The sequence below is a fragment of the Pestalotiopsis fici genome (assembly GCF_000516985.1).
Source record: "Pestalotiopsis fici W106-1 unplaced genomic scaffold PFICI_Scf_2, whole genome shotgun sequence".
NCBI classification, from domain to species: Eukaryota; Fungi; Ascomycota; class Sordariomycetes; order Amphisphaeriales; family Sporocadaceae; genus Pestalotiopsis; species Pestalotiopsis fici.
This window is the reverse complement of record NW_006917092.1, coordinates 2,283,627-2,300,097: the sequence shown is the minus strand read 5'-3', so window position 1 is coordinate 2,300,097 and position 16,471 is coordinate 2,283,627. Positions and strand designations below refer to the sequence as shown.

Genomic DNA, 16,471 nt, shown 5'->3' with positions numbered 1-16,471 from the left:
TGATTTGGCGCGCGATCAGGTGCTTGCTTACATTAGGTTGCAACCTAGGGGCAGAACTTATTAATGAAGACGAGTTATGCAGGTGCGCGCCACACCCTTGATCAGCGCTGAATTCCAACAAAGCCAAACACTAGCCACTTATCTTATCGCAGCTACGCCTGTACTTTTCGTCACTTCCACAATCCAAACCTCGACGGCATCCGTGCAACTCGCGTCACTCTTTTGCCTGGTTATATACATTCTGACCTCTAATTTGGTCGTTGAATCTATCAACCTCTCCAAATACTCACCATGCCTCCCCCCGCCCCTCCATCGCGGAGGAATGACCCTTCCAAGGGCGGCGGCGCGGCCGGCGCAGCTTCCAAGGAGGAAAACGTCTACATTCCGTCCTTCATCTCGAAGCGACCATTTTACGCCGGCGAGGGCGACGAGTCCTCCAACGACTATCTGGAGCATCAGCGTTTAACCCAGCAAAAGAAGGATGACATTGCTTCGTCGAAATGGTACGATCGCGGCAGGAAGGCTGGCCCCGCCGCCACCAAGTACCGCAAGGGCGCCTGCGAGAACTGCGGCGCCATGACGCACAAGGCCAAAGACTGCCTCCAGCGACCCCGAGCCAAGGGCGCAAAGTATACGGGCAAGGATATTCAGGCCGACGAAGTTATTCAAGACGTACAGATGGGCTGGGACGCCAAGCGGGACCGCTGGAACGGGTACGATTCCAGGGAGTACAAGCACGTGGTGGAACGCTACAATCAGATGGAGGACTTGAGAAATCAGATGTCTGGCGCCAAGAAGGAGGATGGCGAAGAAGATGGAAAGGATGACGGCGAAAAGTACGCCGAGGAGATCGACATGGGCAAGCATCAGAGCACCGCGACTCGACAACTGAGAATACGAGAGGATACTGCCAAATACTTGCTCAACCTGGATCTTGAGTCTGCCAAATACGATCCCAAGACGAGAACAATGGTGGATGCTGGTGCAACCGCAGACAAGGCAGCACAGCTATACGCCGAAGAGGGCTTCTTGCGAGGATCTGGAGACGCTGCCGAGTTCGAAAAGGCCACAAAATACGCCTGGGAGAAGCAAGAAAAATCAGGTGACACAAGTCAGCATCTGCAAGCGAACCCAACGGCGGGTGAATTTTACCGCAAGAAGGAGAAGGAGGACGCCGAGAAGAAGAAGGCAGAGCGAATCAAGGCTCTGCAAGACAAGTATGGAGGAAACCAGCATGCCATGCCCGCCGCTCTGAGGGACATTGCTGTAACGGAATCCGAAGCCTTTGTGGAATATGACGAGGCCGGTCTGATCAAGGGAGCGCCGAGGGCGATCGCAAAATCCAAGTATGCCGAAGACGTATTCGTCAACAATCACACATCGGTATGGGGCAGCTGGTGGTCAAACTTCAAATGGGGCTACGCATGTTGTCACTCGTTCATAAAAAACAGCTACTGCACCGGTGAAGAGGGCAAACAAGCTTGGAAAGAGGCTGAAAAGCAGAGGACCGGAGCGAATCTGGTCGTAGATGCTGAGGAAGAGGTTCGCGCACCGCCGGTACCAGATACTGAGCCGGTCAGGCCGGCAATCAAGAAACGGACAGCAGAGGAAATGATGGAAGAGGAACTCGAGGAATATAGGAGAAAACGTACTGCAGCCGATGACCCAATGGCCAAGTTGCTTGGCAAGGACGAGTTGGTCTCATAGCGGTCCAAGTATACTTTAAATAGGAAAACAAAATTGCATCAAGCTTGGAAAACATGCACCTGGAAATACGTAGCTACCACATGGCACGGATGAGACACATTGCAGCAGTCTCAAGATGGAAGAAAATCAATAAATCATGTTGGCGACGCAATTCTTTTCATGCATTCCTGATCCCTGGCCTAACGCCGTGAGCTATAAAGGGCTTTTTGAGTCCTTGTGCCCATAATGAAACCAGATTTCTCAACCAGTGGATTCTTGTCACGATCCACTCCATGGTCATGCCGTCATACAGTTGAGGGAAGAATTTACTCCTCCTCCTCTTCCTCCTCGTCGCCACCCTTCTCGGCGGCCTTGGCCTTCTTTCTTCGGACACGGCCAGGGCGGCCACCACCGAAGGGCGAGGTCAGGGCGAAGTCAATGTGCTTCTGGGAGTCGAGACGGACGATGAAAGAGGGGACGTTGACAATCTGCTTGCCGACGCGGATGTGGCGCTGGCGGATCAGGACACGGGCGTGGTGGATGGACTTGGCGAGACCGAGCTTGTAGACACAGGTCTGGAGGCGGCGCTCCAAGAAATCCTCAACCTTCAGGGCCAGGACGTAATCGAGCTTCATGCGGGACTCGTCGAGGACACCGACACGCACGAGACGGCGAATCAGGGCGTTACCTTCGAAGAGACGCTTGGGGTCCTTCTCGTCGAGGGTAAGCAGCTGACTGTTGTGGAGGACTGTAATTAGCACATGTTCTATGCCGATAGAGTTGGGGACCCGCAAAAAGATTATCAATCTCGTGTGGTCCCGGAGGAGTTAGAATATCGATGGGTTGCAAACATACCGGGCAGCACGACGAATCTTGGACAGGGTGAGCTGGACACGCCAGACCTCACGCTTGTTGCGCAGACCGTACTCTCCGACGAGCTTCAACTCGGAGTCACTATAATAGAATGTCGCATGTCAGTTTTCGATCACAAACGACTTAAGCAGAGAACAAGCTCGTGCTCATTGGCCGGTGAATACTGACAGTCGGGCAGCCTCGAAGGGGCGACGGGGGACCTTGGCGGTCTTGGAGTAAGAGAGAGGAGCCATTGTTGCGACTCAAAGATCTCGTCTTGCTCGTTTGGTGTTCCGGGCGGTTGAGAATTGGGCGATGGGAGGGAAAAAAAGAATCACGAAAATCTCAAGACCCAGACGATGCGCCTTTGCTGCCACAGAATTGGTGGGCTGCGAAAGTTCGGGAAAAGTGGGGCTTTAGGGTAAAAGATTGGAGCCTGAGGCAGGCACAAATTTTTGGCCCATTGACTGCAAGACAGGGCAACTGCGAGCACGCTGAGAAACGGCGCCAGCTGCCCCCCTTCCCTGGCTGTGGGCCCGTGCGCCAATCAAAGCCGGTCCTAGTCCTCCCACACATTTTCGGGTCCTAGGCGAAATTCCACCTTGGTGAGGGAATCGAAAAAAATCACATCTTAAACCCGACCAACGACCACTCAACTTTCCACCCCTTCAGTACCGACCACCACAACACCGTCAAGATGGGTCACGCTGCAGGTCTCCGCGCTGGTACGAGAGTATGTCAACCATCCGCCAAAAAAAGACCCCGAAATCGCAAAGGTGCCAGGAAGCTAACGTGCGACTTTTTGCGATTTTCTAGTACGCCTTCTCGAGGAACTTCCGCCAGAAGGGTTCCATTGCCCTGTCCACCTACCTCCGCCAGTACAAGTATGTCGCAACCAGACCGAACGAACCAGCGAACATGGTGAATCTGACAAGTATTGCAGGGTCGGTGACATTGTGGACATCAAGGCCAATGGTGCTGTTCAGAAGGGGTAAGAGCTCCCTCTCCAGTATCTCTCTCCCTCTCTCTTGTCCTCTCTGGCCCCCTCGTGCCAATTCGACTACGCCGACGACGATGGCCATCTGGGGGGGCTTTTGGGGCATGATGGCGGGGAAAAGAACTGCCAAGAGCTAGACTGACGGGTCAAACAGTATGCCTCACAAGGTCTACCACGGCAAGACTGGTGTCATCTACAACGTCACCAAGAGCGCCGTCGGTGTGATCATCTACAAGAAGGTCAAGCACCGATACATCGAGAAGCGCATCAACCTCCGCATTGAGCACATCAGCCTGTCGAGATCGCGAGAGGACTTCATCAAGCGCGTCAAGAAGAACGCCGAGCTGAAGAAGCAGGCCAAGTCCGACGGTACCACCGTCCAGGTCAAGAGAATGGCCACTCAACCCCGTGAGGCCCACACCGTGTCCGCCAAGGACAACAAGCCCGAGACCGTCGTTCCGATCGCCTACGAGACAACTATCTAAGCGAGGAGGATTGGTCGGTGTTTGTGCGTTGTTTCTCTGGGTCTCGGTTGCTTTACATCATTGCATGGGGTTCATGTGTGGTCTGGTCAGGACTGAAATCCTCTTATGAGCATGGCAAGGCATGGAAAAAATAGCCGATGCTGATAGGATCATCAAAATATGATTGTGATGCCAAACAATATTACAAGACTACGATGTTCCGTTGCGAAAAATTTGGGGTGCTCGTGAGGCAACGAGCCAGGGCATGGCAATCTACTTTGGCGAAACGCAAGGCTTTCTCTCTACAGGGCCCTTGACGAATGACGATAGGATGTACAGGTCAAGACTAATGCCCAGAAAGCGATGAATGTGACAAAATGGATCTCAGCATTTGAAAGGGTCGTGGTGATGTCATTTGAATGAAACGCAACATCCTGAGTCGCCAAACTGCTGCCCAAATTAATATGTTGTGTAATTGTTGCTCATAAGCGGCATGTTCTGCGACTTGCGCATTGTTTGTACTAAACGACTGGTGAGTTTCTTGGATCAAGTCGACCATGTTCACCTAGGTCTTGGTTCGATCCTCAATATAGGCAAGCTACTGGCAAGTGTCAACCTATCTATCTATCTATTTATCTATATGTCGTTCAAGGAGGATGTGGATTCAAACTACTTCTAGCGGGTCTTCCCAAAGCAACGTCCTATGGAATGGTGAATATGTGTAGATGTATCAACGCTGAGCCTGGCGGTCAACTGGACAGAAGCACGCCTTTTTACTTCTTCCCCCCGCTTACTTGAGTAATTCGTAACGCAAGCATCTTTATTAGTAAAGCGCAATGCCATAATTCAGATATCAAGCCATCTGCGACCAGGTATCAGACAAAGCATTTAAGCGGACCATACCACGCCTAAAACTGCTACATTCTAGGGACGATTGCGAGCATACAACAATCGACAAGATTTTCAAAATCACCACATGATCATGGCTTGGTTTCGAGACTGTTGCCAGACCACATATCTTGGAGAGATTTGGCCCAGCTCTTGGCCAATGATGGTCACGAAGCCACCTATTCTCGCCATGGCCATTTGACGTGTATGCTCTTTTACCTACCACCCTTCTCCTCCAATACACGATTTATGAATGGTTGCTAAGAATCTGCTTTTGGTATATTCTTTGAGTGCTGGACAAAATATCGAAGAGGGTCGGTCGTCTGAAAATTACCATTCCGGCAAACGGAGGAGGGGCGGAAGAGGAAAAGCGAGGTCAATCTGAGAGATCATCAAATTGACAAGGAAATGCATATGTAGCAGACTAGGCCATTCCCGCAAGCTTTGAATTTAATAAGCAGCTGAATGATCACAACGTGCACGTCTTCATGAGCAGTTGCCTGGCCCAGCTTGTTGAAGACAACGACATGTCGTCCATATTCGTCCAAGATTCCTGCCAGCAAGACATTTCATGTCCAAGAACTAAAACTAAGTAATAAAGGGGGACTCTAATAATTGAAAATTAACATAAATAGAGGGAGAGATGACAGAAGGAGTATGTGAAAAAGAAAGTTGAAAGAATTGGGAGAGTAGGAAAAAAAAAAGGGTGCCAGCTTAGGGATTTGAACCCATATCTTGCAAGGCCACAGATTTCGCATACCAAGCGTGCCAGTGAGCAACAGAGGCTTTACCATTGAAGGAAGGAAAGCTAATCAACAGACCACTACACCATCTTGCCAGAAGATGGGAGCTGGTTGGAGTTTCTACAAATTATCGGATCCCAAGAACTCTACAAACGGAGAAGGGGGGTGGCGCTCGTTTGCAAGAGTCTCGAGTATGCGGTGACAAAGGACCTCTGTTGACCAGGCGACTGGGATTCCAGGCCGGATTCTTGCCGGGTTCTCAATATTTCATAGGGCATGCATTTTTCTATGCCTTGTTTGAATCTCATGTTCAGTCTTGTTGTTTTGCTTCATTCCTCGGCCATCGAAGCGGTAATGAACAACCATCTAGCAGTTATATGACAGCATAGTGGCATAATTCGCTGATATATACACGTGTTTCTGAGCGGACGCCCGTTCATGACGTCTTGGGATACTTTGATAAGACTGCCGAGGTACCAACGGAGAATTATCTACCCATCTTCCATGGTAAAGTGCAGAGTGTTCATTCACATCAAGTCAACAGAATAATTCCGAGCCTCATGAACACTTCAGATGCTATAACTATTGATGATTTTGATGTGAGAAATACTGGCTAACTCGCTGAATCTATGCGGGGGCTTTGAGATCGAAGTTATGGTTCCATGCTTCCGTCAAACGATCATATGGGCTTGAGTAGTGTACCTGTCGCCACTATCCTCCACCCGACATGACGGCAGTCCTTTGCCTTTTCTTTTTTCTTATTCGCTGTTAACAAGCGAGCAATGCTCCGAGATCCTAGGATTTATGCCTGACTCATTCGATCCCAGATGGACTGCGTCTACGCAACCCCAACTCATCGTCAACGATAGGGCAAGTTTTCCGAACCAAGTGTTGAACCCTGCAAAAGAGAATTGCACTGTTTCCCTATCTCCCTCGGCCCAGCGAGTATCTATGCTCATCTGGACTTTTTGGGTGCCATAATGCCCCTAGATGAGCATAATCATCAATTTTAGCTAGAAATGGAGGGTGATCTCGACCATTATAGGTGGCAGAGCCTTTATGTTTCACTCACGATAAAAAAAGAAGAAGCATACTTTGACGATTTTACAACAAGCAAACAGAAGTCCACCAAGTTCCGTGTCTTGTCTGTCAAGCGTGTCCTCGTTGTTTCACTGTCGGTCTGCAACAGTACGACATACAATGGCTTAGTCCCAGCTGGGTCAATTCTTTCACTTCATGGCAATGCAGAAAATCACTTATACCGATATGTATGGGCTTCAAAGGAGGGAGCGACCAGTGCGAAGTGAAATAGGAATTAAATTCCAAAGATCAAGAAAAAGTAAGTACACTACAAAGGTGGGATATCATTGCTCATGGCTGAGTACTGCCGTGGCCCTTCGCTCCAAATGCATGAGTGCAACTAAGCCTGCATTGCTACCTCAAGAGGTCTCTTCCAAGAATACAGAATCACGACCCATTCAGAATCATGGCCCAAACAAAAACAATGGTGACGGGTGTTGACCAGAGGTCACAGGGAGCGCGGCAGGAGGTTACCGGGTTGACAACCAAGTTGTAGCTACAACTGCGCGTCCACGGTTGTGCATAGCCATGCCATGAGAATGTAAATTATCTAACATTCGAGGAAATCCTAAGTTTGCGCCGTAGGGTCAAACCAGCCTGCAATTTTTTTTTTTGGAGTGCCGAGAGAATACATAGAACGTTGAAATAGAAAAACAGTTGGGGTATGCTGCATAGACGTGAAACAATGACGAAAGGAAATCGCTAGTCATGCGAAGGTGGCGTCTCAGCCATGCTGCCCGTACAGAATCAGCAGCTGGGATGAGCGAGTTCCAAATTTGCAGGAACATTCAAACGTTCCTGACACGTCTCTATCGGCGTCGAACGGATGGCTCTCGGTGCTTCAGGCGACTGGTTCTCCAGCCTTCGTACCACTGCTCCCGGCTGGCCTCTCGGAGGTCGCCTCGCCAGTCGCTGAAGACTGCATCTTTGAGCTTAGTAAAGTCGCAGTGCTCCTCATCGTATGGATTGGCGAATCCCCACGGGAACTTGCGTCCAATGACCTCTGGCTCATACAGATCGGGGCTGATGATGGACATGGGGAGCAGCGGAACCTCGTTAGTGTCCTCTTCAGCGGACTGCTTGTTCTTATACGCTGAGCTTGGTTGTCTCTTGTGGCCAGGTGTTGTTTGGCCTTGGATGGGGAATGCGTCGCTGCCAGTACTTTCTTCACTGTGCTCGGCTTCATCCGGCGAGCCTTGGTCGTCCTCGGGGGCATCTTCCTCGGCATCCTCGTCAGCTTCGTCGATTCTGCTAGAATCCGAGTCGTCTTCGTCCAAGCCGAGTGCTTCAAGCGGGTCAAAGTTTGCCTTTTTGAGACTTGCCCATACATTCTTCTTCAGGATGGCCATGTGCTTAGAGGTGATTGTATCGGCTTTGGAGATGATGGGGATGACTGTTGTCTTTCCTTGCAGGGTGCGCAGCACCTGTAAATCAAGGTCCTCGTCAAGGACGCCCACGGTAGGTGACAGAGAAGGGTCTTTGCTCAGGGACTTGGAAGCGGATATGTTGCGATCAAGACGAGCTGGGTCGAGGATGAGGAATACCGCGTGAATGTGCGTATCCTGTACGCCTGGTGATCTTATCACCTTCATTTCTTCGGCAAAAGTCTCCTCGAACTTGCTCTCCAAAAAGGCCGACATTTCGCGCAGCTGGAGATCGACAATGTTCTTTTCAAAGCCCTCCGAGTCCCACAAAGTCAGGCCAACACGTTCACCATCAATGTCGCTCTCCAGGTAATGGGGAATGAAATTGCCAGACGCAGTGGCTTTCATGGTGACCTCCTCGCCGATCTCGTTGGCGCGCTGCGAACGCTTCTTCTCCGGCAATGCGAAGGCCTGCTTCAAAAACTCGAGGAAAGAGGTCTTGCCAGAACCGCGAGTACCCATGATCAAGATACTAATTGATTGCAAGTTAGTAAGACGGAGCCCCGAGGACGAAGAACAAAACACGATTGAGGGCAAACGAGAGTTTCTGCCGTTTTGATGCAGTGGCATGTGCTTACTTGAACGGAGTTGGGTCCTTGCGCCGGCGGACTCGCCTCGGGCTGTTGATGCTGGTGGCAGCAGTACTGGCATAGCTATATCTTCCACGGTGCGTCATGCTCTCAGTACGAGCATAGGGGTCAACCACCGGCTCGGCGGGCATTGGCGGCATCGGAGGCATGGACGAAAAGGAAGGACGGCCAGGGTCCATAGAAGCGCGTCCTGAAGGAGGGTACTTTGGCTGATATCGAGGCTGGTGTGCCTGGCCCGAGACAATGGCTAGGGAATCGGGACGTCCGTCTCCTCCAAAGGATTGCAGGTCGGGAGCTGGAAGTCCATTGTAGATATCAGGTAGGCGGGGAGGGGACTTTGGCACCTGCTGGCGTTGTTCTTGTTCTCTGTGCTTCCTGCCCCCCTTCCCCAGGTCGCCGGACTTGCTGCGTCGAAGTAACATCCCGAAGCTTGTGCGACGCGATGGGTCTTGACTCATATTATGTAAGTCGGTTAAGCATAAACTCTGACGGTTTCAGCTAGCAGCTTCCGTTCGCGCCGCTGTTGCTAAATGAATGAATGAATGAATAGCCTTTTGATTCGATGCGCGGTAGGTGCGGGCCGAAACAAATAGGGCAAATAAAGACAAGAGAGCGCGCAGATCTGATGGTCTATTATTGGTTCTTGAAAAAAAAACCAATGGAAGAAGACGCGGTTCGAGAGTCGCGACTTCTGAATCCGATTTGAATTGATATTTCGATTCTCCCAGGGAGTGTTAAAAAGAAGTAGCTCGACGTGATCGAGCTAAGGCAATGGGAAGATCAAGTAGGGCAGCGGCGACGGTACAAGTAGTGCTCGATTCCTGATTGATTGACCGATCAGAGAAGCTTCCCTCGTTTGTAAGTAACAGAATCTGTGGTGAGACTTGGGAAGCAGGCCCGATTCGTTGTCTGTATATGCACGTATGCGCAGTTGTAGTTGTTGGTCCAAAAACCCGTCCTTTTCGATGTTCAAGACGTGTTTTTTCTTTCTAAGTGACGAGAATCGGAGCAACACGTTGCGCCGAGCGAGTCTCCTCCTTGTATTGTGTGCGAGTAAAGGCGATTGAAATAAGTCGACGAGCGATGGGCAAATATGGCGCTGTAGATGAAAGATGCGGAATCTAAATAGTCACAAGAGACAAAATCACAGTTAGCCTCTTGCCATGATCTCATGAATCGTCGAAGGATGAATCTAAGCGACTGCCATCCGTCCCGACAAAGGTGTGTCGAGAGCGACGATGGTGTTGACGCTGGAAATGAGTTTCCCTCTGGTCGCTTCCCCTCATGCAAGAAACAGCGCGCGCAGCGAGAAGGGGAGCTTCGTCATAATATAATCCTCCCCCAAAAGTCACGGACTACTACAGCACTACTGAGACTGGGAATTGCTTTCAGAACCGGACCAAGCAGACCAGCGCGCCCCCGAGAGCCCTTGCAGATGCGGGCGCGCATGCAAGGATTTGATAAGGGGTGCCTTTTTTCTCGTTTTCAAGGGAAAAGGCGCCAACCAAACGGGCTGCGGCAGGACTGGCGACGACGGCATTTCCCTCATCCAATACCTTGGGGCTCCAAGGGACTGGATGGCCTGAATTGGATACAGACTGTAATGGGCGCCAGCGCCGTGGTCAGGCGGCGAACCAATTGGCGCCTTTGTCGATCTGCAGCTAAGAGTAATGGTTTCGTACCTATTCCTCCTCGCTATGTATCGGTTTGGAGATGCAAATCCACTAGAAGCCTGCGACCGCCGCCGAGACCTCGTGGTACCGGATATGGTGCCTGAGCATGGTGTGTCCTGGCCCAAACGATATTGCGGCGCTTTGTTCGAAACCAGTGCCGAGAGGGAGGGGAATGTGGGAAGAAGGAATCGATCTGCCAAGGAGATTGTTTCATAACATACCAGAATTCGAGCAAAGAGGATCAATGTTGACTCGAAAATTGTTGAATCCCTTTTCCTTTTCCCCTTGGTATCAGGCAGAGCTCTAAACAAACGATTTGCGGTATCGCGGGAAGGATCGGTATAGGATTCTGTATGTCGTAAACGGGAGCGCTGCAGTGGCTGCAGGTGTTCGTCCAATGCAGGTCTGTCTCACAATTGGGTAAGACCTAGGGTGGGCGCGGCGCGTTGAGCGAGCGAGATTTTGGGACCTATCTCAAGACTGGCGTCTATCGCTGTCGTCGTTGGACTCAAAAAAGAAGTGAAGAGGTGAGGGTCCTTCCTAGAGAGGATGGGAGAATGAAAATAGAGATTAGGATCGATTGGAACAGTCTGGTCGTTTGCTTGTTCGCGCTCTGATCGTGGCAGCGAAGACTTAAAACGAGTGTACACCACAGGTGGACTGGACGAGGGGAATTGAAGGTCGTGAGATTCAATCGCGACGTTGTAACAGGAACAACAACTTTTTCTTTTGGTCTAAGTTTTATTTTATTTTTCTACCCTCTCTCTCTCGCTCTCTCAGTTCTCCATCACTCCAGTGCCAGGGAATTCTCGCCAATGGCCCTGTCCAAAAGCAACGAAAAGGGGAGAGATGCCCCAACTTGGTTTGGTCACCTTGTGCTCATCTGGTAGAGGGTATGGAAGTTTGCATGTAATTCGTGCTTGACTGGGCAGGGCAGGGTGCTGAAGTGGACTCTATGTTCCGATCCACGGCCAGGGTCTCACGCAGGTACAAATTGCTACCTTGCAGCAGCTCACTGTCACTCTCACTACATTACCGAGCTGACCAGGGCTTCGGCTTTTTCACTTCTCACTTTTAGTGGTGTTAATCTCTACTACCTTGCATCATCAAGCAGCAAGAAAAAGACTTGCCTCCAAAAGTCCCTGCCCGACTACTCAAGTGTGTTCCAGAAAGAACAGATAGACCCGACAGTTGTGATTCCCATCGACATCACAACATTGCTCACTACCAGCCAGCACCCATGAAGTCAAAACAGGCTACCAAACTTGGGCGAAGCTTCAAGCGGCGCGCATGCAAGACAAAACTGGTGACACCCCTCCCCATCTCCACGCCGAGCTAACTAAATTAAGTCCCACGTGTGATCTGCGCGCCGAGATCGAGAACGAACAGCGCCGTTTTTTTTTCCCTACCCTCAATGTACCCGACATTCCCTGGTGATGAATTGACTGGCTGCATCTGGCTTTCGCCGCAAACGCCATGGTTCATACAGAGACGCTGCACATTTCAGTAATGCATAGTTTCCCGGATATTCATGTTAATCTCTCTCTCTTCCCATATGTAATACATTATTATATACCTTCCTAGTTGGCACGTGAGTCCCGTCTAGAGAAGAAACGCAACATTAAAGGCTCCATCGGTGCCGGCTGGAAATCATGGTTGCATACATTATCTTACCCCTAAGATTGCAGGTTGTCAAGGCCCTCCCCACCTAGAGCACCCTGGGCACATTAGCCGCATCTAGCAGCGGGCCAGTCAACTAAAAGCGCCCGCCGGCCCTCCTCTGTGCTGTCTTTTGGCCTGTCGAGCCTGTCTGTCGTTCATACTACTAAAATGTGTGGCGTGAGCAAACCTTTCCATCGTGCTGACCTCTCAGGACATTGTTGTCATTTCTTTCCCTACGAGGCGTTTGACTTTGTGTGGTCCATCCACGGTCCATAGGGAGAGACAGTGTTCTAGCCCCGTGGCCGTCTGCTGGGTAAGGACAACGCTGGGCTGATTTGATAATACTTCGGCACAGTCCAAACGAGATCCGCACGCGTATAAACGAACTCGGGAACCAGAAACTCTTTTGCTTTCTTTCCCTCGTATTTTCTTCCGATTCGCGCCAGGAGGAATCCAGATGAAAGGATTGACCAAACAAGTATATCGTATCCAAAGATGGATAGTCTCGACTTTCAAAGTGACAAGTCTAAATAAATGGATGCCGCAACCGAGACCCTGAAATATTCGGAGCTCGAAAGATAATGTGGGCACTATAACGAAGAACAGTGCACCAAGCGACCAGCACCTTTACTCAGGACCCACGAAGAGAGGAAAGGGAAAAAAAAGCAACAAGGCACTCTCGGCCGCCATGTTTCACATCTCGCTAGTTATATTTCGATGACTGTGGGTTTTTAATTCGATAAAACGTCGGCGCTTAATGTCCAATGTGCCGATGTCGAAAGATGGCGCGTGCCATCACATGGGGCCCTCTCTCTGCCTTTTTTCTTGGCATAGACTACGGACTTACTACTACTCCTCCACACAAGTGAGATGGCGGGCCAGATACAGAATGCTGCTAGCAAAGATCGGCAGAGTATACCTCCTTATACCAAAGACACAAGTGTGTACAATGTCCATGGATACAAGATCAATAAGAGATTTCATTCAAAGTGCATAGCGGGGATATCTATATACAATGCTAACCACGAGTCCCTTAACCTGCCAGTCCACTTACACTCTATACTGTATAGCTTTACATGGTCCTCTCTATATCATGTTTGAGGAATGCTGGCGGCACGCAAAATCGTTTCATGGGCCGTCTATGTCTCTTTAGCCTTCAAACACCTCATGCTGTAATTCAACGCCAAAATCCTTTGCCATGTCCTTCATGCGAGCTTCAACCTCGTCCTCCATGCCGCCGCCCAAGCCCAGCCACTGCCTAAGCTTGAACGTGTAGAATGCGACGTCTGTCGCTAGCAGCACCGTCTTGAACAGCATATGCCGCCACACGTTGGCCATCCTCTCCGCCCACGGCAGGTTGGGGTCCTCGTACAAGGATCGAGACGCCCAGTTGCCCATCATCTTGATGCGATTCACCGGCGAGCCCATGAATTGGTTATTGCCCTGGACAATGCGCATGTTGCGACCGATAAAGACGAGCTCCTTGGGCCACTTGTCCTCGTCGGCCAAGACATCGCGTATACCCTGCTTCATCCTCTGCTGAGCCTCGAAGCTGCGCTCAGCCTGCGTCTTGCCTTGCATCTCGCGCAAGATCTCGGCGCGGGTGCTATTGTCTCCGCCCTCATACGGCCGCATCAGCGTGGCGCTGGCAAAGATATCCGGCGCCTTAATACCCCACTCCTCTGAGATCTCGCCAATAGTCTTGTTGTCAAACGTCATGAGCGATTTCCAGAAGAGACTGTACTGGTGCTTGAACTGTGGTGACATGTAGACGTAGAGACCGTGATCAATGAGAACTACCTCTGCTCGGCCCGAGGGCAGCCGTCGGACAAAGATGTTGCCTGGGTGCGGATCGCAGTGGACGACGCCCCATTTGAAAATTTGTGCCGAGAAGAGATCGACTATCGTGGTCATCACTTCCTTTGGTGACAGTCCAAGGCCGCCTTTTCCATTCCTGCCTCTCCACGTCTCGCGGTTAGGCTTGAGCTTGTCCGTTTCCGGGTTCTCACGTAGTTGCTTTTGAATCGCCTGCACATTGGGCGCGCTCAGCTGGGCGCCGTGCACACCGGGCGATCCTTGGCCATATCCGCCAGTCCAACGACCAGTCATGGCAGCCTTGTCCCAAAGACGTATACCTTCAATCCATTCCGTCACCAGAATGCGCTTTGTAGTGTATTCAGGGTAGACCACGGGGACATAGACTCGGCCCTTCAGACTAGGCTCCGAGCTGATTAGCTGCCGCATGGTCTCCGAGTTGCGAGCCTCGGACTCAAAGTCGGTCTCGAGCAACAAGCGCTCAGTGATGAAGGGGACAATCGAGTACAATGGGAGGTCGAACCACCAGGTGTACACCCTCATGACCACTTTGAAAGCCCACAGGTCCCAGCCGACCTGTTTGGCAATCTCGGGTTTTTGAATCTTGATGGCTACTTCTCTGCCATCGGGGAGCCTCGCCCAGTGAACTTGCGCCACGCTCGCGCTGGCCCTCGCCTTCTTCTCCATGAGACCCTTGCCCTCCTCGCCGGTAAAGCTGACGCCAAAGACCTCTTCTGCGCTCTTGCCGCCAAAGTCCTGCCGTATCACCTTTTCAATCTCTTTCCACGAGTCCTGCGGGGCATCGTCAAACATGCGCGCAAACATGCGCTGAAATTCAGGTGGTAAGACTGCACTTTGCATGGCGATAGCCTGGCCAATCTTGAGGTAGAGACCGCCGTTGTGCCGAAGGAGCTCAAAGAGGCGCTCGGCGCTGCGTCGGTGGAGGTCGCCCACGGTGCCGCCCGTCAGCGGCTCGGCGCGAAAGTTGAGCTTGTAGTCGAGGGCGACGTAGAGGCCGTTGCCAAACGTGCGCAGGGAGCGCCCGACGCCCGACGCGAAGAGCTGCCGGTCCGCGAGGTACAGCGATCCGCCCACGCCCGCGAGGATGAGCAGTCGCCGCGTCCACTTGCGGCTGCGCTTGAACTCGCGGGCGGCCTTGGGCTTGCCCAGAGACTCGGGGGACGGCGGCCGCATGGGCTGGAACTGCGACGAGGTCTGGACATGGCGGCGGGGCGACGAGATGTGTTGCTGGTGTTGTGTTCGCCATGTGGGTGGAAGCCGGCGGAGAGTGACTGGAGAAGCAACATCACGAGACAGGGTCCGCCATGATGACGCTGGCAAATTATGCGATAGCGGGCTCTTGCAGAGACCTGCCATGCGTGAAATCATGGTCGCCGCTTCACGAGAACATGGAAAGTTTTAAGTGAGAAGGCAACTTTCCAACTAGAAAGAAAAAGAATGAACCCAGACCATAAACAGTGTGTAAGAGGTAATGACCGCTAGGAACAAAGCATTGAGCGACAAGAAAATTGACATCAATGACGCCAGTGATCCCGATAGGCAAATAAGCTTTGGGGCCAAAAGCTAGGGTCCTGCTACTATCGAATGCCCGAAATGACCGGGGCCGAATCTCGAGTTCCACTTCCACCAAAAGCCCGAGTATGACCGGAGTCTCGGTCCTCGGGGAATTGGTCAGACTTTATAATGGACGGTCGAATTCTGCTCCGAATAGTAATTATTGGTATCATCTTGAAGGGTTTTTCTAGTGAGGATATATAATTACCCCTTTTCAGTTGCTCAACTGCGGTGTAATGGTTATTGGCATACTTTTTGGTCGCTAGTCCAGGCTGGCGTATTGTATCGCCGTTTTTTGGTGAGTCATCACGCTCTGGTACAATCCTCGTGTCATGCGTGTGACGAAACCGATTCTGATGAAGCTCAATAATGTGATCGAATTCATATTTGTGCTAAGCTCAATCATGAGCAAGTTGCACAGTGAGAAGGAACAATTTCTCATACTCCAGCACCTAATAACGGTCTGGGCCTGCAATTGCCCACCGTCTTCTGTGCATGCAACAAAATATCAGCTGGTCCGGGTCTCTCGCCGTGCAAACAACATTACCCACTCCGTAAACTTCTGGTTATATGTCTTAACTTATAGAGTATGGTGGCACTCGAGCTCAACCATGAAATTTTTAGCTAAGAGAAGATCAGTTTTCTCGCCACATCCGGCTGTACAGATAGCAGCTCATAAGTAAACATAGACCGCAGATTTATGTCACAGTTTGCAATACTTGCAAGTGGCTTGGACGAGTTGCCACAAGATATAATTCTCCGGCAATGACGTCCAGTGTTCTGAGAAAGGGTATGCGAATAACATCACAATCGTGAGAAATTGTATTCGGAGACTTCTGCACTCTTGCCGGGTCTCAATTGGGCCGACGGGGGTCAAACCTAACGCTACGGACCCCAAAATTGAACAAGACGTCATTTGACTATAAAACGTGGCATTTCCAGTATGAGAATCAACGCTGTTGACTACAGAGATACAACCCAATCATACTATCGAAAAGGACGAATGATAACGCAAGCATAGC

At 51.0% G+C, this 16,471-nt stretch overlaps 5 protein-coding genes across 5 annotated transcripts; 2 read left to right on the top strand and 3 right to left on the bottom strand.

The window, feature by feature from the left end:
* Nucleotides 1–291: 291 nt before the first annotated feature.
* PFICI_02893 (Pre-mRNA-splicing factor SLU7) lies at nt 292–1,707 on the top strand (the record flags this gene model as incomplete). The annotated part of the gene is made up of 1 exon (XM_007831474.1): nt 292–1,707. One exon carries the CDS (start codon nt 292–294, stop codon nt 1,705–1,707), a length of 1,416 nt encoding a protein of 471 aa, XP_007829665.1.
* A 305-nt stretch (nt 1,708–2,012) lies between these two features.
* Nucleotides 2,013–2,792, bottom strand: PFICI_02892 (40S ribosomal protein S9; the record flags this gene model as incomplete). Its single annotated transcript, XM_007831473.1, has 3 exons — nt 2,013–2,421; nt 2,542–2,640; nt 2,728–2,792. The coding sequence occupies 3 exons, from the start codon at nt 2,790–2,792 to the stop codon at nt 2,013–2,015; spliced, it is 573 nt and encodes a 190-aa protein (XP_007829664.1).
* A 443-nt stretch (nt 2,793–3,235) lies between these two features.
* PFICI_02891 (60S ribosomal protein L21-A) lies at nt 3,236–4,020 on the top strand (the record flags this gene model as incomplete). Its single annotated transcript, XM_007831472.1, has 4 exons — nt 3,236–3,271; nt 3,355–3,422; nt 3,482–3,529; nt 3,690–4,020. The coding sequence occupies 4 exons, from the start codon at nt 3,236–3,238 to the stop codon at nt 4,018–4,020; spliced, it is 483 nt and encodes a 160-aa protein (XP_007829663.1).
* A 3,499-nt stretch (nt 4,021–7,519) lies between these two features.
* Nucleotides 7,520–9,182, bottom strand: PFICI_02890 (uncharacterized protein; the record flags this gene model as incomplete). The annotated part of the gene is made up of 2 exons (XM_007831471.1): nt 7,520–8,606; nt 8,713–9,182. 2 exons carry the CDS (start codon nt 9,180–9,182, stop codon nt 7,520–7,522), a joined length of 1,557 nt encoding a protein of 518 aa, XP_007829662.1.
* A 4,026-nt stretch (nt 9,183–13,208) lies between these two features.
* On the bottom strand, nt 13,209–15,263 carry PFICI_02889 (uncharacterized protein; the record flags this gene model as incomplete). Its single annotated transcript, XM_007831470.1, has 1 exon — nt 13,209–15,263. The coding sequence occupies one exon, from the start codon at nt 15,261–15,263 to the stop codon at nt 13,209–13,211; it is 2,055 nt and encodes a 684-aa protein (XP_007829661.1).
* Nucleotides 15,264–16,471: the final 1,208 nt, after the last annotated feature.